This window comes from Coloeus monedula (genome assembly GCF_965178545.1).
Source record: "Coloeus monedula genome assembly, chromosome: Z".
NCBI classification, from domain to species: domain Eukaryota; kingdom Metazoa; phylum Chordata; class Aves; order Passeriformes; family Corvidae; genus Coloeus; species Coloeus monedula.
This window is the reverse complement of record NC_138822.1, coordinates 72989975-73015091: the sequence shown is the minus strand read 5'-3', so window position 1 is coordinate 73015091 and position 25117 is coordinate 72989975. Positions and strand designations below refer to the sequence as shown.

Here is a 25117-nt window from a genome sequence, read left to right as displayed (position 1 = left end):
TGCAGTTCCATCTCCACTGACAAACCTGCAGGTCAGATCCATGCAATACCACGTTCTGTGTGATTTGGATCACTCCTCATCAAGGCTTTTTATTTGCTGTCCAAAAGTACTGCTGTTGCACTACTCAAGAGAGAGAGGATTCCTTTCCTTCATGTTGAAATCCACATGAAATAATTGGTGCAGAAGTTGTTAAGTCCATGTTCAGCCTTCGAGTCATCCAGATCAAACTTTCCAGACCAGTCATATACAGGCTTCTACACACTGAGTTTTTCCCTTTGGGCAACAGATCCCAATTATAGGATCCTCCATCATTAGAGTAAATTTTTCCTACCTTTGATTTTTAAGTCTTGGCTGAGAAACCCACTCAGGCCCCTGCTTTAAATGTCATACTAGATATTTGTAGGAGGGTGCACATAACTGGTCATTACAAGGCATGTATTACTCAGCAGGCACGTTTCAAATTTGAGTACATTTTGAACTTTCCTTCCATCTGTTAGTTGTGTCTTTCTATATCAGAAAAAGAAAAAAAATCCTTCCCTTATTTTAGTGTATTTGAAAAATTCCTAGGTGAGGCTCAGAGTAGTCTTTTGGTGCTTTACCTCCTCTGTTTTATCTCAAACTGACAATATGATTTCAAAAGCAAGTTTTAGGGTTGTATTTATTGTTTGGGTAGTAGTGAAGTTTTGTTCATTTTTCCTACGAAATTTTACAAATTGTAGTGCAGATTTATCTTGTGTACACATACCAATGCCACACATAATTTCTTGAAGCCTGTGTAGGATCCTTAAAATTCCTCAGCTGAAGACACTCCCATCTTCAGAAGGTGTGAGTGTGGCTTTGAGGAGAGAGGGTGTTGGGGTCTCCTCCCCCTTCCATGGAGCCCTGGGAGAGGGGCCCTGGGGGGAGACACGGGGTTTCCCTGCCCCTGCTCAGCCCCGTTCCCCATTGGTTGTTTTGTGTTCCCCTGCATGGGGAAGGACCCTCGGGTCCCGTGAGTGCCGCAGTTCCTCGGCAGAGCTCCGGCCATGCGGCTGGAGAAATAAACATCTCTGAAACAGCTATCAAGAATCTGTCCTTATATATTTCTTCCCCACTGGACTCCTACTTTGATATAGGCGTGTTACAGTAATCCCCACTGTAACAACAGGGAGCCAGAAAGGAAACTGTCTTCCCTTGTATGTTCCTCTTGAAACATAACTATTTCTCTTTCTTCACTGACCAGTGGTTTTGTAGACAAAACACCAATGCCAGCCATGTGTATCTTAAAGTGTCTTTTCACAGAATTTGACATCTTGTTAGTAGTTTCCAAGTTTAAATATCTCAGCCAGAGCTCTGGCTTAAGAGACAGCTCTGCTGAAGGTGCTTATCTCATGTCAGCCAGTGGTCAGTACCATTTACTTTATTACTCTCTGAGTCCATTAATAATCAAGATTTCATATTAAAGGACCAAAATAGTTGAAGTGGTATGTTCTTACTTTTGTAGCTTTGTCTTTTTCATCTTCTTAATTCTTGTACTTTGGGTTTTTTTAGGTTGGTGTTAGGTGCTGTCTACAATATCTCTCTTCAGGGTTTGGTTAGTGAGGTTTTTTTTTAGTTTTGCTTTTGGTTTTACTTTTAGTTTTGCTTTGTTGTTGGCTTTTTAAACTTCCTGCACAAAGCTTTTCCTGAAATAAGTTGCTTTTGGCTTTTTAAAGCTTTCTGATGGAAAACACCAGAAAATAAAGACTGAAACATATTAAAATGTAAAATGCGTGACATACAGAACACAGCCTCTACACATGATTTAATCCAGTGCAAATAATCATATGCTTCATCTGTGAAACTTAATTTCTTTCAGTCAGATGGAAATGTCACGCTATTAGAGTGCTAAATGAAGTTTAGGTCTCTTTGGATGAGATTCCTAAAAAGCAGTGGCAGGGGATGGTTACCACAGCACCCAACCTCAGTAATGGGTCTCAGAGGAATTCACTGCACTGAGGCCCTGTCACAGTTGCCAACAGTGCCCAGCCCCAGCAACATCCCAGTGCAAGTGTCCATGGCAACAGCCTTAGGCAGTGGCTTTAATGATGGTTGCCACGGCACCCACCATCCTGGCTTTGTCAGGTGTGTCAAGAGATAGGGTTGTCGTGGTCCTGCTGCACTGCCAGTCCTGAGGAGCAGCTGCCAAGGTGTCCTGCAGGGAATGGCAACAGAAGGCATCCTGCTGGCACCCCTGTTTGAGCAGTACTCCTGCATCAGCTACAGACCTGACAGAGCAAGTCACTGACTCATACACAGCTGAGAAACCTCTGGGTCATCCTGTATCTAGTGGGTGATATGCACATGCAGATGAGCAAGTTTAAAATTCCAAAAGAGAATTTGTACTTTTAGATGTTTCTGTGTGTATTGGGTTGACCCTGAGTTGATGGACAGTCTTTAAGACCAATTACGCTTCTCACAATTTACATATTTAAACCGCACAGAAAGGCGGGACTGTCCCTTTTTGTCAGCGCTCGCTTGCTGGGAGGTGGGGGGGGCTCCGAGCCTCCCGGCCCCGCCGGGCCGGGCCGGGGTCACTGCCCCTTTCCCCCTTTCCCAACGCTGTGGCACGGACCCTGGGTGGCTGGGGGGGACTGTCCCAGAGCCACAGGCAGCTAAACCCAGCCATGGACTGCTCACAGCTAAACCCATCCAGCGCGGCTTCTGGGGACCGGCGGGTCCCTCTCCTCTCCATGTGGAGCCGGCGGAGTCAACGGGAGCCGGCAGAGCCTCCTGTCTGCAGCCAGCACACTTCGTGCTGAACTGAAGAAGACACCACGCAGCCAGCAGCACAAAGGGAGCGAGGCTTTCCCCACCGTAAAGCCCGAACAAAAACACCCTTCAGCATGGCGGCTTCAGAGTCAGAGAGAAAGAGAAGTGAGTCACATGGGACGGAGCTGGAAATGGCGACGGGAGAAAAGAGGGCGGTGCCGCGATTCTGGCGCGCAGCTCAAAAGAAACCTTCTTGCATGCCGTGGTAAGAAACTGTAATACCACAAACTGTTTGTCTCTTTAATCCATTTGAAGAACATGGGGGGATGGAGAATCCTCGTGTGCCTGTGAAGATTGTGAAGAATGCCTATGCCAGGCTATATAGAAGTAGTAAGAGGCTGCTAGAGACTTGTGGCGAAGAAAAAGCTTTTGTGTGAAGGCCAAAAGAACTTATCCTTAAAAAGATGAATAACCCCATGTGATGGCCCATGTTTTGCAGTGTGAAGGAACTGTGAGATTTTTCATGGGAGAGATGTTCTACACACAGCAGATTGTTTGTTTCCGGGCGGATCTGCTGTTAGTGGCAGTTTGGGAACCACGTGCAACTGAAGGAAAAACCCTTTTTTCCCTTAAGCATAAGAGAGAGACTTTTCAAGAACTGGAACACTGACTAATATCCCATGTTCTGTTATCCCTTGTGTGAGCTAGGTAAAAGGAGAGAAGTGCTGGGGGGGGGGGTGGGGATTTGCTTTAATTTTGTTTTGTTATTGTATCTCGGTTTTGAAAGACAGGTGTCTGCTAAGGAAGGCAGAAGCCCCCCTTGAAGTGGCAGATATAACCCCTTTTTCCCTCCAAGTTATTATATTTTGAAATCAAGGGCCTTTAGGCAAAGATGTGGGAAATAGGAATAACAGTTCTTTACTATATATATATATATGTATATGTATATAACCAGTCAAACAAAACAACAACAACTATGACAGTAACAGCAAACACAAACCCAGTTCCAGCCTTCTCGGCTGTCGGGCCCTTTCCCCTCGGGTGCAGTTCCGCTCGCAGCCGGCAGGGGCGCTGGCGGCTCCCGGTGAGCAGGGCAGGTGCGATGGTTCCCCCGCGGCTGCAGGGGGCGCTCCGGAGCGAGCTCGGGGAGCACGCGGCACTGGCGGCCTGGGATCCCGGGAAGGGATGGGACAAAGGCTTCACAAACCCCTGGGCAGCCGATCCCGGACTCTCAGGAACAGCAGGCTGGAAACGGCAGGCGGGAACAGCAGGCTAGAGTGGCAGGGACGAACGCAAATCCCGGGTGGCAGGCAAGATGTATCTAGATGGGAGAACCCCACGGATGCCCAGGCAGGCAGGGCGAGCAGGGCTACAGCATAGCGAAAACTCGAAGCAGCAGCAGTGGGGCAGGGCAGCCACAGCTCGGCCTCCAGCAGGGCAGGGAAAGTGGCTTTTGGGGTCCCGGCGTTGTTTCCAGCAGGAAGAGAAGAACGGCCAAAAAGAAAGAAGCAGCAGCTCCTTTCTCTGCAGCTTCTCTCTCCGGATGCTCAGAGCGAACTGCCCCCACACCCAGGTGTAGACAAAAGGAGTAGCCAGGCCCGCCCCACTCCCTTTTTGTCTTTCTTAAGTACAGCTATTTGTCCCCTAGCAACATGCATATGGGAGAAAATTCCTTTAACAGAAAAAAAAAAACCTAAGACTAAACTAAAACCCCAACATTATCCACCCCGAATTTTTTCCCATACTAACATGTTACATGAAACTTAACTTTTTTTCTTAACCATATAAATCTATGCATTACCCAAATTATATACAAATATACATGCTGATAGTGATACAAGTACAGAGCCATGGGTAGTTCACCCTAAAACAAGGTCCCCTTGAGGTAAGCATCGGGTCTCTCCATCCTTTTGCATCACCCACCAGGTGCAACCTGGTCCCTGAGCAAAAACGACCCCACGGATGGGTTTGTCTTTGCTCAAGGCAGACTTTACCCAAACAGTTTTTCCAAGCATACTTCTCATGTGCACCACTGGAACCTTATCTCCGTCTGTTGTTTGTAGGGGTTCGGATTGGGCAGGGCCTGCTCGGCTGGTGGAGCCTCGGGTGTTAACTAACCAGGTGGCTCTTGCTAAATGCATCTCCCAGTTTTTGAAAGTCCCCCCACCCAGTGCCTTCAAGGTGGTTTTAAGCAGTCCATTACACCGCTCAACCTTCCCAGCTGCTGGTGCATGGTAAGGGATGTGGTACACCCACTCTATGCCATGTTCTCTAGCCCAGGTGTTTATAAGGCTGTTCTTGAAATGAGTCCCATTGTCAGACTCGATTCTCTCAGGGGTGCCATGCCTCCAAAGGACTTGCTTTTCCAGGCCCAGGATGGTGTTCTGGGCAGTAGCATGAGGCACAGGGTAGGTCTCCAGCCATCCAGTGGTGGCTTCTACCATTGTGAGCACATAGCGCTTGCCTTGGCGGGTTTGAGGCAGTGTGATGTAATCAATCTGCCAGGCCTCCCCATACTTGTATTTGGACCATCGCCCACCGTACCACAGAGGCTTCACCCGCTTGCCCTGCTGGTTGTGAGGGCCCTGGTTGCCCATCATCATTAACTGGTCGTACTGATTTGGTCTTACACTTCTCCTTTGCACAGGGGCGACTGCTGCTGGCTGTGGTTGTCCTTGTGGTTCAGCTGAAGCCTGGACGGTTGTAACATCCGTGGGTTCTACTGCTGCACCATCAGACTCACCCTCTTTGGGGCAGGGAGAGGGCTTTTCACTAGCTGAGGAGGTGTATTCCCTTAGCAATTGGCACATCTCCTGGCGCACCTGGCCCATCTCCTGGCACATCTCCTTGCGCACCTGGCCCATCTCCTGGCATATCCCCTGGCGCACCTGACCCATCTCTTGGCACATCTCTTGCATCCCTTTTGCCAGTACCCCCACCCAGTTTGGGTAGTCCATTTCTGAGGTGGACTGTTGGGCAGTATCAGTCTGTGGGGCGGGGTCTCTAGTGTCTGGGGCTGCGTCAGGCTCTGGGGTAGGATCTCTTGTGTCTGGGGCCATGTCAGGTTCTGGGGCAGGATCAGGCTCCGGGGTAGGAACTCTACTCTCTGGGGCCATGTCAGGTTCTGGGGCAGGATCTTTAGTCTCTGGGGCTGGTGTCCGGGTAGATATCCAAGCCAATCTCAACTTATCCTTGAGTGCTAAATAGAGTAGGCCTATCAGCAGCAGATGGTTAGTATTCAGAGGGAATTTAAACCCTTCGAAAATTGATGGGGTGGGCCCAAAGAACTGGTTGAGGGGTTGGGGGAAAACTTCCCCTGGTGTCATTTCCTCACAGAAGGTACCATTGTTAACATAGCCCCAAAAACATGTGCTCAGTGTGTGATAGCCGTTTATCCATGTGCCCACATTCCGGAGGAAGCTAAAAACCCATGAATTCCTCACCTTCTCTACCCATAACGCAAGCTGGATAACAGCAATGGTAGCCTTAGTCAGAGGACCCATATTCAAGTAAGGAGCTGCAAAGGGGAAGAATATAGCCACGGCCACATGCCACCCGAACCAGGGTAAACTAGACCACATAGAGCTGCCTAACAAGGTTCCTATATCTGGCACACAAAATAAAGTTATCCAAGAACTGTTATTCCTTTTTTTCACCTCCCTCTCTTAATGCCCTGAGGCCCCACATTGGGCGCCAAGATCTGTCTTGGTTTTGAAAGACAGGTGTCTGCTAAGGAAGGCAGAAGCCCCCCTTGAAGTGGCAGATATAACCCCTTTTTCCCTCCAAGTTATTATATTTTGAAATCAAGGGCCTTTAGGCAAAGATGTGGGAAATAGGAATAACAGTTCTTTACTATATATATATATATATATATATATATATATATATGTATATGTATACAACCAGTCAAACAAAACAACAATAACTATGACAGTAACAGCACACACAAACCCAGTTCCAGCCTTCTCGGCTGTCGGGCCCTTTCCCCTCGGGTGCAGTTCCGCTCGCAGCCGGCAGGGGCGCTGGCGGCTCCCGGTGAGCAGGGCAGGTGCGATGGTTCCCCCGCGGCTGCAGGGGGCGCTCCGGAGCGAGCTCGGGGAGCACGCGGCACTGGCGGCCTGGGATCCCGGGAAGGGATGGGACAAAGGCTTCGCAAACCCCTGGGCAGCCGATCCCGGACTCTCAGGAACAGCAGGCTGGAAACGGCAGGCGGGAGCAGCAGGCTAAAGCGGCAGGCTAGAGCGGCAGGGACGAACGCAAATCCCGGGTGGCAGGCGAGATGTATCCAGATGGGAGAACCCCACGGATGCCCAGGCAGGCAGGGCGAGCAGGGCTACAGCGTAGCGAAAACTCGAAGCAGCAGCAGCGAGGCAGGGCAGCCACAGCTCGGCCTCCAGCAGGGCAGGGAAAGCGGCTTTTGGGGTCCCGGCGTTGTTTCCAGCAGGAAGAGAAGAACGGCCAAAAAGAAGAAACAGCAGCTCCTTTCTCTGCAGCTTCTCTCTCCGGATGCTCAGAGCGAACTGCCCCCACACCCAGGTGTAGACAAAAAAGTAGCCAGGCCCGCCCCACTCCCTTTTTGTCTTTCTTAAGTACAGCTATTTGTCCCCTAGCAACATGCATATGGGAGAAAATTCCTTTAACAGAAAAAAAAAACCCTAAGACTAAACTAAAACCCCAACATATTGTCTCTTTACTTTTAATTCTATTAGTAATAAAACTCTTTCATTGTACTGCAACTGTTTAAGGTTTGTGCCTGCTTTGCTTTTCTCCTAATTCTTATCTCACAGAAGGAAAATAAGTAAGTAATGAATATTTTGAACCAAAACCACTACACTGTGCAAGGAAGAAAATGGGCTTTTAATGTTTAAAATGAGATTTCTTACATAGTGACTGTGGTAAAAGATGCCAAGGAGCTTCTGGGGTTAATGACCCCCGGTGTAAAGACCCCCATCATCTTGCCATTAATTGGCAGGTGCTGCACTGTCCTCTCACTGCTTGGTTAACAAAATTAATGTGGCATTTCAATATCACCATAAAGAAATCATAAGACTCTAGAATAGAATAGTACAGAGCTGAATAACTTTGGTTGGAAGGGACCTACAACAATCATCTAATCCACCTGCCACTTCCAAAGACCTTTTTGCTAATCCAGAGACTACTTCAGGACTGAACAAAGGTTAAAGCCTATTGCTAATGGCACTGACAGACTTGGGGCATTGACCACCTCTCCAGGACGCCTGTTCCAGTCCAGAATGGCACATAGGATAAGGAAATGTTTCCCAATGTCCAGTCTGAACCTCCCCTGGCACAGCTCTGAGCCATTCCCACACATCCTGTCCCTGGATGCCAGGAAGGAGAGCTCAGCACCTCCCTGTGCCCTTCCCCTCCTCATGAAGCTGCAGAGAGCAGTGAGGTCACCCCTCAGCCTCCTTTTTGCCAAACTGGACAAGCCCAAAGTCCTCAGCTGCTCCTCACAGCAGGTTCCAGCTTTGCTTCCCTCCTCAGGATGTGCTGAAGGACCTTCCCATCCTTCTCCACCTGCAGAGCCCAGCAGGGCCCACACTGAGGCTGCCCCAGGGCTGAGCCCAGCAGGACCATCCCCTCTCTGTGCCGGCTGTGCCATGCTCAGTGCTCTGGGAGGGGGTTTGCCCTCAGGGCTGCCCGGGCACTGCTGACCCACACTGAGCCCAGCACCAGCCAGCCCCACATCCCCCTCTGCAGCTGTCCAGCCACTCCTCTGCCACTTTATCCCTGTGCCTGGCGTTACCCCATCCCAGGTACAGAATCCAGCATTTGGACTTGTCAAATTTCACCCAATTTATGATTGCTCAGTGCTCCAATCTGCCTCTGCAAGGCCTCTTGTCCCTCAAAAGAATCCACAGCACCTCCCAGTCTGGATCACCAGCAAATTGCTACTGATGCATTCACCTCCAGCATCCAGATTGTTGACAAATATTTTGAGCAGAACTGACACTGTAACTAAGCAATGAGGATTTTGTTTGCATCTGGCAATGTTATTCTTCACCTTCCTTCTCATTTTCCCAAAGAAGATACTTTGAATATTTCCCACGCAAGCCAGTAACCCAAAATTAAAATAAAGTTATGTTTCTAACCATTTATTCTGTGCAAAGTGTAAACATACATATGCTTGGAAACGTTAAGTGTTTTTAGGAATTCATGAAACTCCTGGAAAAGAAAGCCAAATGTGTCCTGGGCTGCATCCAGAGCCCCGTGGGCAGCAGGGGAGGGAGGGGATTGTGCCCCTCTGCTCCGCTCTGCTCTGCTCTGCTCTGCTCTGCTTGTTCTGGTGAGACCCACCTGGAGCACTGCATCCAGCTCTGGGGTCCTCAACATAAGGCAGCTGCTGCTGGAGCGAGTTCAGAGGAGGCCAAGATGATCAGAGGGATGGAGCACCTCTGCCACAAGGTCAGGCTGAGAGAGTTGGGATTCTCCAGCCTGGAAAAGAGAAGGCTCTGGGGAGACCTTAGAGCTCCTTCCAGTACCTGAAGGGGCCCCACAAGAAAGCTGGAGAGGGCATTTTCACAAGAGCAGGTAGTGGTGGGAGAAGGGGGAACGGGTTCAAACTGAAAGAGGGTCAGTTCAGGCTAGATATAGAGATTTTTTCTGTTGACAGTGGTGAGCTAGTCACTGGAACAGGTGAGAGGCTGTGATCAAAAAACCACCAAAAATTAACAACAAAAACCCCAGAGAGATGGCACAAAATGAAGCAGGCTGGATAAAGAAGGAAAATTTACCAACTTCCTCCTTTTCCAAAGTTTCAAGTTCTGCGATTTGGTGCTTGAGGAAAAAAACCTTCAAATTTGAACATAACCACTAACTTCTCTTTCAGCTTTGTGAGAGAAACTTTGACCCTAAAAAGTCAAGCAAGCATAAGGCAAGTAAACTGTAAACCAGTTTGGATTAGCAAATACAAATATAGTTATATTTCAATTACCTTTACTAGGACATTAGAGAAAATGGGCTTTCTAAAATTTGTTTCTAAAAGGTTGCAATCATTTAACAGATTTTTACTTGTTTAAACCTCCTAACTTCCATGACAGCAGACCTCCTCAAGGGTTTTTTAATGTCTATTTCAAGATTTCATCCATTTCAAATGACTATCTGCTTCTGTCAGAAAAAGATGTATTAAACAGTTTCCTCCTCTTCAGCCCTGAAAGGACTGAAAGGAGCATCATAGAAGAAGAGAAATTGCAAAGAAATTTTTGTGAGACCCTGGCAGCAGCTTGGTTAGGAGATCGCTCTTGATGATCCTCCCATGTGTCTCAGGTGTTTTTTGTCACTGCTGTGGCTCTTGCAGGAGCAGCTCTGCCTGCCCAGGTTCTGCTGCTCTCACAGGTCAGGCAAAGCGTGAGTTCAGTGCTGACATCCTGACTGGGAGGGCTTTGAACTCCCTCTCTGCCCTTGTGTTAATGATTTGTGATGCTGCGCATCTGAAGGCACTTCAAGAAAGTACTTCCTTTACTACTGTTAAAATGAAATGGACTGACTGCTTTCTCTTCCTTCTCACAGCTGGCTGTGGGCATAAGGAGATTGCCACACTTGGCTAAACCAGTATTTTCCACAGTATTTTTCCACAAGGAACAGAAAGTACTTCCTGATGATTTGTTTGCTGCCTCTCTGGAGAAATACAGTATTACATTTTGGGTAAAGTCAGAGTTTCACACTTGGACTGGCTCGTCAAAGGCAATGGCCTCTTTCATTTAAAGATGATTTAAACCAAACCCAATATTGAGTTTTGTACTCTGGTCAATCCTGGGAGAAAAGCCGATGCAGAGTCTGAGGATTACTAAAAAACTTGGTGTAGCGGATTCGGTTTGAAACTGGGCAGAAACACCAATTTAGTGTAGTGGTTTGGTCCAAAATACTCATTACTGTTTATCTTCTGTGAGATAAGAATTAGGAGAAATGCAAAGCAGGCACCAAACTTGAAAGAATATAAAGAAGTTTATTAACAGACCTAAAATAAGGAAAAAGAAAACAGGAAAAAAAAGTCCATACCACACCTTCAGAACACTTCTCCTCTCCCCCCCCCCAACCTTTCTCCCTTCTCCAAGTGACAATGTAAAAAGACAACCCTTGAGATGTTCAGTCTGTTTACCACTTCCATAATAACCTTGTTCAGTCCATTTAGGAAGAGGAGTCTCTCTTGTTCATGCTATGAAAACATTATCACAATCAGCCAGCCACCCAGGTTGGTTCTCTGCTCGCATGTGAGTCCCTTCCCACAACTTGCAGCTTTTCCCACAACTGCTTTTGAGGGTTCCCTCTTTAATTACTGGGGTACAATTTTAAGGCTGAACCATTCAGAAACAAAAGTTCTCTTTGCCCATCTCTGGGAGCATTTCATCTCTAAGAACAGAGGCCCTTCTCCTTCCCAGGGAGCAAAGGGTCCTCCTCATCTTCATCTCCAGGACTATCTCTGGGAGCATCTCTAGGAACTGAGGTTTTCTTCTTTTCCATTTGGAGCAAAAGTCCTCATCGCTTCCATCTCTCCCTGTCCATCCAAACTTCTCATGAAATTACAGCTGTGTCAGCATCTGCCTATCTCAGCGCAGGTGCTTTTGCTCACAAGTATGAGTTGAACACTCCACCCCCCATATCTTCATGAAATTACAATGGGATGCTCTGATATATCATAGCTTTACAACAAAATTTCAGCTTTAAGCATCTCCTCTTTCTTCTCCCTCAGGTTTTCAGCTCTTCATAGCAATAAAAGGGTTAATCCCACCTGGGCCTTGCAGCTGGAATTTCGCTTATTGCTGTTGGTCACCTGGCCTCTGCCGGACAGTGGTGCAGCTTCAGCTGAATCTTGGCCTCACTGGAGGGGGGGTGAAGCCGAGCCGCTCCGGCTGCCCCCAGCAGGGCTGTGGGGGTGTTCTGCGGGTGGAACAGGGCCCATCGGCTCCAGGATGGCCGTGGCCCAGCCCAGCCTGGCCTGAGCAGGGCCTGGGCCGGGCCCGCTGGGCCCCGCATGGGGCCCGCAGCCACCTGTCCCAGCACCAGAAACGAGAGAGCTGTGGGGGGTGGGGTTTGTCTATTCTTAAGTGTGGATCACAGAGGCGGTCACAACTTTAAGTGGCTCAAAGAATTGTCCATATTCAAACTGGCCAGCTGACAGGTTCTGTCAGATCACAGAGGAAGATGTAAGCACCCCTTTGCAAGAACATCGCTTCCGGGACTATGCTTGCTAACCCATGACACTTGGCCTGTCTGGGCCTCTGAGCCTACAGGCACTGTCAGTTCTATCCTGGCATGTGTCTAATCCTGTAACAGCCTTTGAACCTTGTTTTTTGATGTTTGCCAAGATGCAGCTCCACTTGGAAACATGCAATTTTTAGGGTTTTTAATTATTACAGTTTGGGGTGGCAATAATTAACCACTGAAAATTAACACACCTTTGACTTCCATGAAAAATTAAGATTTCTTCACTACAAAATAAAAGCTACAGCTGTTGGGAACAAGTCAACACAGCTGCATCTGTTCAAACTACCACAACTTGATGGTCACTGAGCACATGGAAAATTTGTCTACAAACCCCTGGGGGTTGCTGGAGGAGCTCTAAACAGTAGCATTCTGTAGACAGATGAACAGTGATATTGTTTTTACCCCAGTAAGTACTTGCCCTTTGTGTCTCACACTGCCTGACTTTCCTAATAGAAGTCTACTTTTCATTTTCATTTCTGACTATTTGTACCTCTTTCTATCAATCATTCAAACTCTTCTAAGATTTCTCAGAGCTACTGCACAAGTAGGCTGGGTTTAAAATATGAGGGTAGTGCACATGTACATATACATTCTTAGTGGTACACGGCAATAATTAATAGTGCGACATGTAAATCATTTACAGCAGAAACTAATAAAATCACTTTTATTAAACCAGTTGATCACAACTCTTATGTTACAAAAATAACTTCATAATAATGTTAAATATTAAATACAAAAGTAAAACAGTTGCTCTTAAAATAAAAGTAACATTTTTTGTGTTTACATATGTTTCTGTGTAAAGCAGCTGACCCAGATCTGTTTAAGATTGTGGGTCTGCCTTTACCAACTATATTTAGTTCTTCTTCACCTGAAGACATAGGGAAAGCAAACTACATGTTAAGGAATTCAGCTTCATCTAGGCAAGACAGGAAACAGTCAGAGTTTCCATGCTGCTTAAGAAGGAAACAGTGCAGGCCTCAATCCATTTTAAGCAGAACAATTACTGTTTTTAAAAAACAAAACCAAACACTAGCAACTGTTTGGAAGAGCACAGTGGCTGAGAACTTTTCACTTGTCTTCCACATCTGCTATCATAGCCTCAACTGCATTCCAGTCCAGCTTGCTGAGGATGCTCCCTGTGCTTTCAGAAACACTGTCCATGTTGATACTGCCAAGAGGAGAGAAACTCATGCCATGCACTGCAGAGGCCTGGTGGGGGAAGAGAAGATGAAGTGATCATTGTGCATCATTCATGGACAGCAGAAATGATGCCACTCTTTTAAAATGTGTCCAAATCAAGTTATGTGTCCGATTATTCTGTAACAAATGCAATCTATTTTCCTGTTTATGCCCTCCCACTGATGCCCGTTTCCTGGACAGGCAATGTGCCTACACAGTTTTTAAAAAGTACATTGAAGTTCAAGGCTCACAAGAATGCCTTCACTTGTAAAGGAAAACTGTAGTTCTGCTGAAGTCCCACCATTTATGTGATGCATTATTTATCTCACCCACATGTTTTCAATAGAGAACCACATTTTAAATAAAGCAGAAGAAAACAAAGTGTTAAATGGCACGTATCAAATAGTTTATAGAATAAGTAGGTACTCTACCTGAAACATGGAGTCATGAGTATCTTGAAGTATTCTTTGGATATCCTCAGGCACAGTCCAAGGACTCACTACGTCTCGATCAGTGTCAAGATCAACACCTGTCTGAACTGCAGTGGCAACTTGAAGAGGCTTTTGTGTTGAGCTCCTGCTGACTCTGCACTCAGCAGCTGAGGAGAAAACAGGCCAACCACAGCACTGCAACACTTCCTGCCCTTTTCATCTCAATCTCTTGAAACTCCTTCAAGAATAGAAGCTCCAGGTTCTAAGAACTGAAGCTGTGTGTAAATCCATGTGAAAACAGCCAGCCCTGTTATCCAGCATTGACGGGGGGTTATGGGGAGAAAAGGCTGCTGGTCCCTTCCAGCCTCATGCTCTGACCTGCCTTCCCAGGGCAGAACACGAAGTGGAACAGGACTGTGCATGGTGCCTACAGCATCCAGGTTCTGTGGTGCAGTCCCCCCCAAAAAACCACATTGTTCATTATTTGGCAGAGGACTAAACTAAATAAACTCTGGATTTGTGCCTCTTTAGAAGACATGGAACTTCGATGAAACCCTTATCAGTGATGTGATATACCGGAAAAGCAGATAGAAGAAGGTGCCAGAAAATCAGAGAAAGATCAACCTGAATATAGAGTTTAAAAAGCGAATATATGGAAAGGAGAAAAATTACTTTTCCACATGAGCAGTGGTGAATTCAGGAATTCAGGAAAAGTGCCCTTCTGCTTCTTAGTGCTTCTCTCAATTTCCTGCACTGTCAACTCAAATACATTGACCTTTGACTGTCCAAATTATGCCAATAGTATAATTCTGGTGTAAGGCAGAATGGAATCATGCCACAGTATTTTGTAAGTCTCAGACCAATTCTCTCTTCATTCTTTGTCTGATCAGAAATTCTGCTGCTATTAACAAGTACTGCTTCTGTTAAAGAATATGATTAGGAGCAATCTTTTGTGGATCCAGACCTACAAAGATAGGCATGGAAAAAAGTACCACTAAAATCCAAGGAGTTTTTTCTTTTTGCTAAGCTTAGTCATAAATTTTTCCATGCTAACATTATGACAAAATGATGTCTTAAATGGATACTGTACAGAGGGATAATAAAGACAACTCCTACTTTAAAGAGCTTGGAGAGTAAGTAGCACAGAAAGGTAAGGGAGAGACATAATTCTTGTGTCCTGGTCTGCTAATTAACTTTCTCTCTGTCAGTCTGAACTGAAAGATAAGACTCAAAGCCTTCATCTAGTGATTTCATAACATGCATTTCAGGAATTCACTAAAATCTGGCACATTTATTTCAGTAATCTTGAAACTCTCATCTCGCTAAAACTGTTCAGAGGTGATTAAACAGGTGATTAAAATATTTCACAAGTTTCTAATTAAAAGGATTTTTAAGTGGGGAAATAATTATGAGTTTTATTCTTCTAAACAAATGCTGTATCTGCATCTTATTTCCCCCCTGTATTATGCAGCATTCTGTCATTGTTCTGTGTAACTTACAGTGTCTGGAATTAACAGGACAGTTTGTAGCATTTCTCAGTCTTCTTCTGGAGGTACTTTTCTGAAGGAGCTTACAGGCATTTCCTGGAAAGACAAAGTAAGCATTTAGTTTTTTAAATGCAGTTCAAATATACTCAAAGATGCTCAGAAATTTTCATCTACAAGTCTCCTGCCTGGGTTACACAGTACTCTTGCTATGGCAATTTAAGCTACTTTGGATTTAAAGAAGTGATAAGGAAAGGTAACTCCCATCTTTAGCAGGTCAATGGCAACACAGTTGCAAAAGCCTCAGGACAGGAAACATGCAGGATTATAAATCTGATTTTCTACACAGATATCAAAGCTCCTCCCTCCCAAAAATCCAGCAGTCACTTGAAGGACCTCTTTAGTATGTGTCTTCATCAAAAAAGTTCTGTTCTTACCCTTGGACTCCGTCAAACCAAGAGCTGGGGTGAAACGTTGTACTTTTTGACCAAAGCCAGGTTTGGCAGCAATTCTGCTCCTTTCTGCCAGAACAGGACTATTCAGATGCCCTCTACAACAAGACAAAGGAAAAAACCAACACAACGACAAAGCTTAAATACTTATCACTGTACCATTCCTCCACACAACTTAGATCTGACAGGGCATATTCAGAAGAGACATAAAAGCCAGAGAAACCACATTCAGCCCACCTAGCTGAGGATCAGCATCAAACACTGCCTGTGGGGCCAGTAAGCCTCAGAAGAATCAGAACTGCTGCAACCACAGTGAAGACACATCAAACTGGCTTTATAGAGAGCCACTTTAGGTCCAACAAAACTTCTTATTGATTCCTGCCACTCCTAAGGTGGATTCCTGCATGATGCTCCTTAGCATGTCTGATTCTGGCTGGGCACTTAAACTTCCCTTGGACACCACCAGCAGGCTCTGTACAGCACTGACTACATTCACTTTAATGCTGTATTCTGGAACTGTACCTAAAAAAGGTACTGTACCAAAAAAAAAGAAGCAGAAATATTTAAGTTTGGAAATCACAGGATTACCTGAAGTAAAAAGTTCCTCCTATTATTCTGAAAAGTATAAAATTATATATATAAGAAGAAGAACTACAATGCAATATACACCTGGAACACACATACACATATGTGGCATTAATGCCATTAAACTGAATAGATGTATCAATTTATAACACTCAGATACCCTCACCTCCTCAAAAGGCAGTATGTGAAGTGCAAAAGAAAGATCAAGTAAAAATCTAAGTGATGAAAAAATTAGCAAGCAAGAGAACAAATCCAGAGTTTGCACAGCAGAATTTTTATTTGCTTCTTGCTTGTTGTTAGATGCTCTTCAGGTCTATATTGCTGGCTATAGTTCAGTGGAACTCACAGAACATTAAGTTTGCAAAAGACCTCCAAGATCATCGAGTTCAGCCTTTGACGGGATCAAAACCCTGTCAACTAGACCCTGGCACCAAGTGCCATGTCCAGCCACACCTCAAGGGATGGTGGCTCCACCACCTCCCTGGGCGGCCTGTTCCAATGTCTAACCACCCTTTCTGTAAAGGAATTGATGTTGAGTGGAATTGGTTATGACACTGATTACAGCTTGACTCCTGAGTTGGCTTATTCCATGCTCCAAAAGGCATTTTTAAGGCTCCCTCCAAGATTTGCTGTACTGGTTGTAACAAGACTGGAACAGGGACTTGAGAGTCCACTGATCCAGACAAATTGTATCTTTGATTCTGCCAGCATATGACCTGTCTCTCAAGCTAATCCTGTCTCAACTTGCTGCAAAATTTGAAGTGTGGTGAAGATACCAGCACACCAGAGCAGGTTTGATGCTTAGAGTGTTACCCTGTACTGGATGCCACATCCCTCCTTCTGTACACTTGAGGTGATCTTGTGCTGGACAACGTTCTATGATCACTTGCTGGTGATGCCACAGTGTCAGATAACATTTCATTCATCAGGGAAAGTGCCTGTGATATCCTTATACTGTGATGCTCAGACAACAGGGCTCTGTGGAGAAATAATATTACACATTACCTCACGGTCTCACTCATTTCACCACAGCTGATTTGTGAGTCCTGTAAGACTACATGAAGAACACTTTTTTACAGAATTTCACAGAAATATACTAAGCCTTTTAAGATCATTAGCAAAAAGTTAAACCATTTCTTAGTTGAGTGAGTGAGTTTGACAGAATGCATGAGTAAATGTTGGGGAAAAAAAGAAACAATGATATTTGGAAAGCGATAAATACAGTCAAAGGATGAAACATGTTCAGAGTTTTCCTAAATGGTGATGCAAACATGAATTATTTATGCTTTTGGTTGAAATTTCATTGATATCTGAAGCTTCATAGGCAATATAGTTAAAACTATCTCTACCTCTTTTTGAGGACTGGAAAACTAATATATAACTAAAGATATCCTGAGTTGTATTTATAGCAACTTACTTGTCTTTTTCTTCTTTCTTCTTCTGGAAGATTCTAATATCCTTTGAAGTAGGATTATGATGCTGTGTAAGAAAGTATAAAAATCATTAACTCTGTACTGTGGTCTCATTCCAGTCTCTCACTCTCAAAATGTACTTAATTGACTTGAAAGTTACTGTTTAAGACATTCTTCACAAAGAAAAACAATACGAAAACATATACGAAAACAAAAACCAGGAAATTCAGTTAAGATTGTCTCTGTAACATTCCAGTCTCAAAAAATATACTGAAATCTTGCAGTCACATCTTTCATACTGCATATGCTTAAAATACTAACATTCCTAAGGATACGTCCTCATAGTCCAGCTCAAAGTTTCAAACGGCCTCACCATCACTGATGTTCCTAACAACTAATTTAAAAACCAGGGCAAGGTTGCACTTTGACCTGTGTTTGCTAGAATACAATTTGAATTCTTTAATTCTTCCTTCTTAAAAAGAAAAAAGCCAAAATCAAACCCAAACCATCCACTGAAAGCTGAGAATCCCTCCACTAATGATTTCAGGTGAAAAGCCCATAGCAAAAGCATCAAGTGTATACTTATGGGTTGACAATACAGGAAAAGGAGAGAAAGCAGGACCCATTTTTCTTGAATCACTTCTCTCCATGCATGTGCAGAAGAGCAGCCCAGCTCAGTTCTGAAAGATTGCTTAAAACAAGGGGAAATACTTTATTTCACAGAGATCTATTACTCTTTTTGAAAGTGAATACAACTGAATTATTTAGTAACAGGGAACTTGAGTATATTACATATTTGCTGCTTGGGAGATAAAACCAACAGAGCTTCAGCCTGGAAGTATTTACAGCATATCCTGAATTCAACAAGTAGAAGGTAGGGGGATATATTTGGTGGTGTTAGGTCTCATCTCCTGTAACCCCAGAGCTTCCTGTGACTCAGCAGGGTCTTTTCAGGTCCTGAAGGCATCCAGATGGCAAATACAAATTTTCAGAGTTAATACTGACTGGAAAATTTCTTCTGAACTGCTTTTGTGTGTTTTTTTTTTTTATTTTCTGTTATTTCCAGCACAGAAAAGATAGATCAGGCCATAAAGGTGTTTTTACTAATTAAATTTAAAACATAAAAAATTCTGGGAGGGGACTGTTTGTTCACTGAAACCAGACTTCAACAAAAATTTTCCTAAGATACTTGACATATATGACATATTCTAGCATCTCTGCTGACCCTTTATGATTTTTGCATACACTTTTGTGTGGGTGAATGACAGTGATGGCTGCCCTCAGTATCCTACCATGTTTGTAAAGGATGCTGGCATGTGAACTCTGCTTTTTAAATTCACTGGGGTTTTTTGGGAGGCACATGGGAAGATGAAACAAGGTGTAAACACATCTTAATAACTGCTGTAGCTATCGCTGCCTGAAAAACGTATCTTTCATCAGTGAATGTTGCAGCTGTATCCATTACCTTGTAATGGCCACCTGCAGCCAATGGTCACCACTGCAGCCTGTGAAGAACACTGGTGTATTTGCTTATCTGACACAACTATGGCCAGCTCCCACAAAATCAAATTATACATGTAAAACCCCAACATTACAATAGGCAAAACCCCCCCAACTTTCAGTCTTTATATTATCTAACCTGAATAATCAACACATACAATAAGTAACAACTACTCTTCAAGACACCCATTATTTTTACCACATTCTTTCTCAGGTTGAATGGATGATGTTCTTTCTGTCTTTGTTCATCCCGTTTCTTCATATATTCTCTCATTCTTTCCTTTTGCTTTCTTTTCATCCATGTTTGTATCTCCTTCCGCTCCTCTTCTGTTCTTTGAGAATGCCCAGAAGCAGAATCAAGAACCCTGAGGGCAGATGTAAGCAGGAAATAATCTAGCACATCCTGTAAATCGCAAACAACAGCAACTACATGATAAAACAAAAACACTGACAAACCCTTCAAAATTCTGACACAGCTGGAAGCATAAGTAATGAACAAGAGGGGAAATCTTCTTTTGCAAAATTTTACTTGTTGTCAGCTACATTCAGATAATAGAACTAGATCTTAAACTGGTGGGAACTGTGGTACCCATGCAACAGACTGGTGACCAAAACAGCTGTATTTTTTCCCTTTGTCAGCAAATGATGTCACAAACAGGAGTAGGAAACAGCTGGCACTTTGACCTCTCTCAGGAAAGAACAGAGCTGATTTTACAACTGACAGTCAGGAAGGTGTGGAAGTCTCCAGCAAGGAGGGGAGCATGACAAGCTGCAATCTGGGGCTGGAAGTTTCTAAAGCTGCTGTGCCATGGGCAGGAAATTTCTGTTCTGTCTTTCAGAACTGCTTTAGAAGACCTGAAGGTCTGAACTGAATCTGCTGTATAAAAAGAGTTGTGCTCCAGCCTACACCTAGTAGAAGAAGGAACAAGCAAAGAGGAAGGAAAGAATTTCAAAATCAAAATAATAGAAAACAATTAGTATATATGACAATAATGGCCAGTGAATTTGTAGATATTAAAAGTTCTAATACTGGTCCCATATACATCAAACCACATACTTGCTTCCATTGTTTACAGGTTGTGAGCTATGAGAATAACCAGGGTTAAAATGACTTAACCAACACACAACAAAAACCAGCCATGGTATTACCTGGAGATTTTCTTAGCCTGTGTTTTTGCAAAGCCCAGCTCCAACACAGAGATGTCACTTTCTACCACACGATCATTCATGCCAGTAACATCACTCAGACCAGTAATTTGCATGGGATCTTCTGAAGAGCTTGATGTTAGGTAGGGAGAAAAAGCTGTTACTAAATTAATGTAGAACATTACTGTAAGAATAACAAACTAAACCCCTTTCTTTTATACTTAAAATGAGAATACTCAGGTTGTTTTACATAAAGCCTTTGGACTGAATTTTCTTTCCCCACATTTCCACTGCGTTAGTACACTTGAGTCAATTTTGATGAGGACAGAAGGAGCATGACCTGACTAACATCAGAGGGACCATCCAGAGCTGACATGCTTGAGCTCCACTGGGGTGTGTGAACATGGCTGGTCCAGAGGAGGCTGAGGCTGGCAGCCAGTAGCATCCACAGGGTTTGTATTGCTGCCCAAGAGGAGATAAAGTCATGGGGTGCTACCAGTTTCAATGGTACCCAAATCTCAATGACCTTCTGAGCAAGAATCAGTGTCAGTGAGAGTACAGTTCCACCTAAATTCTCCCCATTTCTTTCCTCTCTTTTCATCAGTTGCTCCCAGTAAAAAACTGATCTCATAGTTTAGGACTACAAGCTGTAGTTGCTTCAAGTTACTTCTTTGGGTAAAAATCACTGTCTGCTAAAGTTTATTGCATCATACCCTCATTCTTTAGTTTATTTAACCACTCCCTAATGTACTTCAGTCACAACAAGCAGTTCCATTTAAAATACTAGAAAAATAAGATAAACCATTCAGTTTACTGCTATGATTTAAGCAAAACAATAAAGATGGATAATGGAGCAGAATGACTAGGAAGAAAGGAAACCAGCTACTCTTTTCTATTATATCCAGAAGAGTAAGAGCAGCTACAAATAAAAATACATGTCAGAACACTTTATTTAGTGCATATGCTCTTTCCAGTTACGAAATCTTCAGTCTGTTGCTTTACAGTTTTCATACAGTAACACCTTAAAAACCTTCTGGTGATAGCTGGCTTTGGTAGACAACTACCAGCAGCAATTGCATGTACTTTGCTGAAAAAGTGGTTTGCAAATAGGAGAAATAACAAATGCACACAGACAAGAGCACCATTTACATTAGCAGCTCCAATACTTGTAACTAGAAAAGAACTTTGAATGCTTCTGCAGCTTTTGCATAAAGTAAATCTAACAGGCACTACCAAAGTCAGAGTAAATTACCTAAAAAAAGGGCTTTTATTCAGTTTGAAAATAAATGCCTTGATTTTTATGAAGTGATGATTCCACCCTGTCAGTCACCTTTTTGGTGAACTTTCAACAAAACCAGTTGCAAAATACATACCCAGCACATAGTTCTCTGCATACACGAGAGCCTGAAACAGGAACAATCTTTTTTAATAATATCTTTGCACTGGTACACAAACTAATCATACATATGTTAAACAGCCTGTGAGATAAAATACAGAAACACACCAACCTCAATATGCTGACGTTAAAAATAAATTAATATTATATATAAGCTTAACAGCCTGTGAGACAACATGTCTGTGAGACTGCCAGGTTAGCACAGAGGCTCCAGAGAGCACTAATTAACAGTTCTCTGGCTTTTGTGGGAAGTTTTGCTAGGACGATATCATCGCTGTTGACAGTTTTTTGCCATGACAAACTAACTACAAATTATCTGTTCCAATTAATTATACAGTATTTCATGGAAAATTTATGATTGACACTTACTTGAGGAATCCAGGCACTCAGAAGAAGCTTGGAATTCAGAAGACACAACTGAAGAGCAATATGGTTGTCTTGGAAGGAAGAGCACTGCTTCCTCTCCTAAACTAAACTCTCCATCTCAAAAGATTATAGTTGTATCTTAGTATCACCTATAGTTTTCTTATCTTGCAAGTAACAAGTTTATACTTAGTAAACTCTATTACTGTTTTCAAAATTTAACTGGGTGTGTGTACTATTTGAGATTCACTAGTGCTGTATACAGACACAGGAACATGTTTTAACACATTTTAAGACAGACTGCTGTAAATGTGGCTGTCAAATGCAAGTTCAAATGCACAAAGAATGTATAATTTTTGGGAGCCTGACTGCAAGCAATGCAGGCAACACGCACAGAAAACAATACAATTGCATTTTTAACCTTGGGCAACAGGTCGCTTGCTGAATGATTTTTCCTCCTCCTTTTAATGCTACTGCAGTCTTCATAATTGCAAAAATCAATTTACTCTCAGTTTTCAAAATGATTAGACCTCATAAAATAATCTTTTAGGACACAGACAGTAGTTACTGTACGGTGAAATAAACCAATTAATTTTACTTATGTAGGCTGTATTTAACAGAGATGTCACCCCTCTAGACACAGGTAGGTGACAGAGATGATAAAGACAGCTTTTGGAAGAAGCTTTGAGTGTTCTGTGACATCATAGCCACTTATATTCAATTAGGTAAATAAGTACAAATTAGCGCAATGATGGGTTTCAGAAACAGACCCAATGTTATTTTCTTTCAATGACAGTGAATTTAAGTGCAAGTATGATTCACTGCTGAACTGTCTTCAAAGCTTAGTGATACTGTTGTCCTGTAACAAACTCATTATCAGTGCACATCAATGAAGCCATTCTGAACAATGCAATCTAGAAAGACTCATGACTGACTTTAATGATCTCATTACATAACATTCTGTGTAACAGCCATAAGAAAGTATTACACCATGAACAAAAGGTTTACTTATTTTTAAAATACGCGAAGGGGAAAAATATACAATAAAGATTATACCAGAAGGTGACTTCAGGCCGCTGGGACAGTTAGAAGCCAAGGCTGCAGAGGCAGGAGAGTGTACATCCACTGTAGTAGAACTGGGTACAGGGTATTCCAAGTTTAAGCTCTCCTTTTGATCATCTGTGACATCTTCAAATATCATGCCTGTCAAATGATGTTCTGATTCTGTGAAAAAACCAAAAAGATAAAGTACTTAGTGTAGACCAATGGAGAATCCCCACAACGCAGAAACTATCACTCGTATATGAGTGATAGCTGGTTAGTGACATCTTTTGTTTATCTGTCACCTACAACAGCCTGAACCTGGATCAGCTGTGCCTCCCTATGAAAGGGCTGTGCTATGTGACCCAGTCCTGCAAGCACAAAGAACATGACTGGACCAGGAGCTGTTCCGTGTGAGCCTAAAGGACATCCCAAATATCGTCTTACGTACAAACACAGATATAGCCATGATTTGGTTCCACCACTTGGCTTTGTATTAACTCCCTAAGTAGATTAGACTATGTTCTTGGCATAGTACAGTAGCTAGAAGTAGGTACTACATAGCTACTTCTTAAATGAACAAATGATCATTCAATATATCTGCTCTAGTGAACAGTTAAGCTGGTGTAAGATTTTAATAAAACCAGTAGATTACAACTCAATGCACAGATTTGCTACCTTTCATTTTATTTCTTTCTCTGATATTCTTGGTTTGTATTTCAGTAACCCCTTTAGGGATTGCACTAAATGCCAGTAACTAAAAGTCATTTAAGATGAATATTCAATGGTACATTTATTATCCTGTTAGTTGGACACATACCAGCACCAATGACTCCAGCAGCTTCGGCAACTGCAGGACGAGCACCAAGGTCTGAATCCGCAGCCATTTCAAAATCTTCTATCAGCTTCACCAACTGTAAGTGAAACCCAAAAATCATGTAATGACACTTTCTTCAACATATTGCTGAGACTTACACTACAGATATTTATGCAAAGTCTACTTTAAATACACTTTTTTTGTCAGAATCTTACAAAGATTTTAATGCAGTTTCCTGGCTGAAAACAAACAAGTTCAGGAATCAAAGTAGTTCATGTAGATTCATTTCATATAAGAATTTCAATCTTCTGGATGCTTACTTTGAGAAAAATATATGTAAGATCTATTATCTGTTTGAACAGTTTTACTCCTACCAATCACATAATTTTTAAAGTAGCTGAAGTTTTCCAATATATATTTTATTTAAAACCCACAGAAATTAGAACATTTCCATAGTCTTCATAAGTCTGAAGTTTTCTGAAGTTTCGAAAATGAAAACTAAAACTGACTAACCCAGAGTGAGGCATTTTACTGAGCATTAGTCTCAGAAAGAACAACTTTCATAACTGATATCTAATACATAAGAAGTTATTAAAAAAGGAATGATCAACTAGTATGAACTGAAAAAAACAGGCAAAAAAAAAAAAGGTTTTTCTTCAGGATTTGGCTAGATACTCAGAATTTTTAAAACCCAGGTGCTATGAAATGCTGAAACAAATACAGGATATGTGAAGATAATTTTTCCTACAGGCTTCAAAAAAATCTGACTTTAATAACAACCTTGATGAAGAATATACATGATTAAATAATCCACCTGAGTGTAAAAATATACAACAAATATATTATATATATATATAAAATATTATTCTCAATATCTCTCAACAGATACAAAGCAGATTGAGAACATTGTTCCAAAATGTAGGTTTTGTCCTTAGCTGAAAAAATAAACTGTTTAAAAAACAACAGTTAGCACTCAGAACTCACCATTTTGCTATTTCTGAAATCCTGCTCCATATTTTCTATTATGTTCTGTAGTGTCTGTAGTTGCATATCCATTTCCCACTGCTTTGTGGAAAAGTATTCTTTTTCAATTACTTTGGATGGAAGCCCTGAAGAAGGAAGAGTTCTTCCTTCTTCATGTGCTATGTTCCAGGTTACACTATCTGTAGCAGAATCTGACTTCTTATCTTTCTTTTGCAATTGGTTTGATACCTTTTTCTGATGATGACCTTAAAATAAATAAAAAAGAATGCACCAATATCACTGAATAAGCCACAAGCACCTAAATATTCCAAGTAATTAGGTACAGATGTGCCATAGATAATAATATGTTTTACGAAGCAAGAATCATTAAAA

General features: G+C 42.8%; 1 protein-coding gene across 7 annotated transcripts in view; it reads right to left on the bottom strand.

Moving 5' to 3' along the window:
- Window positions 1-12633: 12633 nt before the first annotated feature.
- The window catches only part of CPLANE1 (ciliogenesis and planar polarity effector complex subunit 1), a 60210-nt gene continuing 47726 nt past the window's right edge, over window positions 12634-25117 (bottom strand). For 5 of the 7 annotated variants that reach the window (XM_082301464.1, XM_082301466.1, XM_082301465.1 and 2 more), the window contains 12 exons: window positions 24746-24990; window positions 23765-23858; window positions 22960-23127; window positions 21518-21548; window positions 20148-20276; window positions 19198-19363; window positions 17504-17565; window positions 16900-17064; window positions 15487-15599; window positions 15065-15148; window positions 13566-13732; window positions 12634-13164 (listed from right to left, as the gene is read on the bottom strand). In XM_082301464.1, coding sequence (XP_082157590.1) covers window positions 13024-13164; window positions 13566-13732; window positions 15065-15148; window positions 15487-15599; window positions 16900-17064; window positions 17504-17565; window positions 19198-19363; window positions 20148-20276; window positions 21518-21548; window positions 22960-23127; window positions 23765-23858; window positions 24746-24990 — 1565 coding nt within the window. In that variant the 3' untranslated portion in view covers window positions 12634-13023. Of the gene's footprint in view, window positions 13165-13565; window positions 13733-14465; window positions 14530-15064; window positions 15149-15486; window positions 15600-15808; window positions 16036-16899; window positions 17065-17503; window positions 17566-19197; window positions 19364-20147; window positions 20277-21517; window positions 21549-22959; window positions 23128-23764; window positions 23859-24745; window positions 24991-25117 lie in introns of those variants that run through there. The other 2 variants (XM_082301467.1, XM_082301468.1) reach the window with 2 other exon arrangements.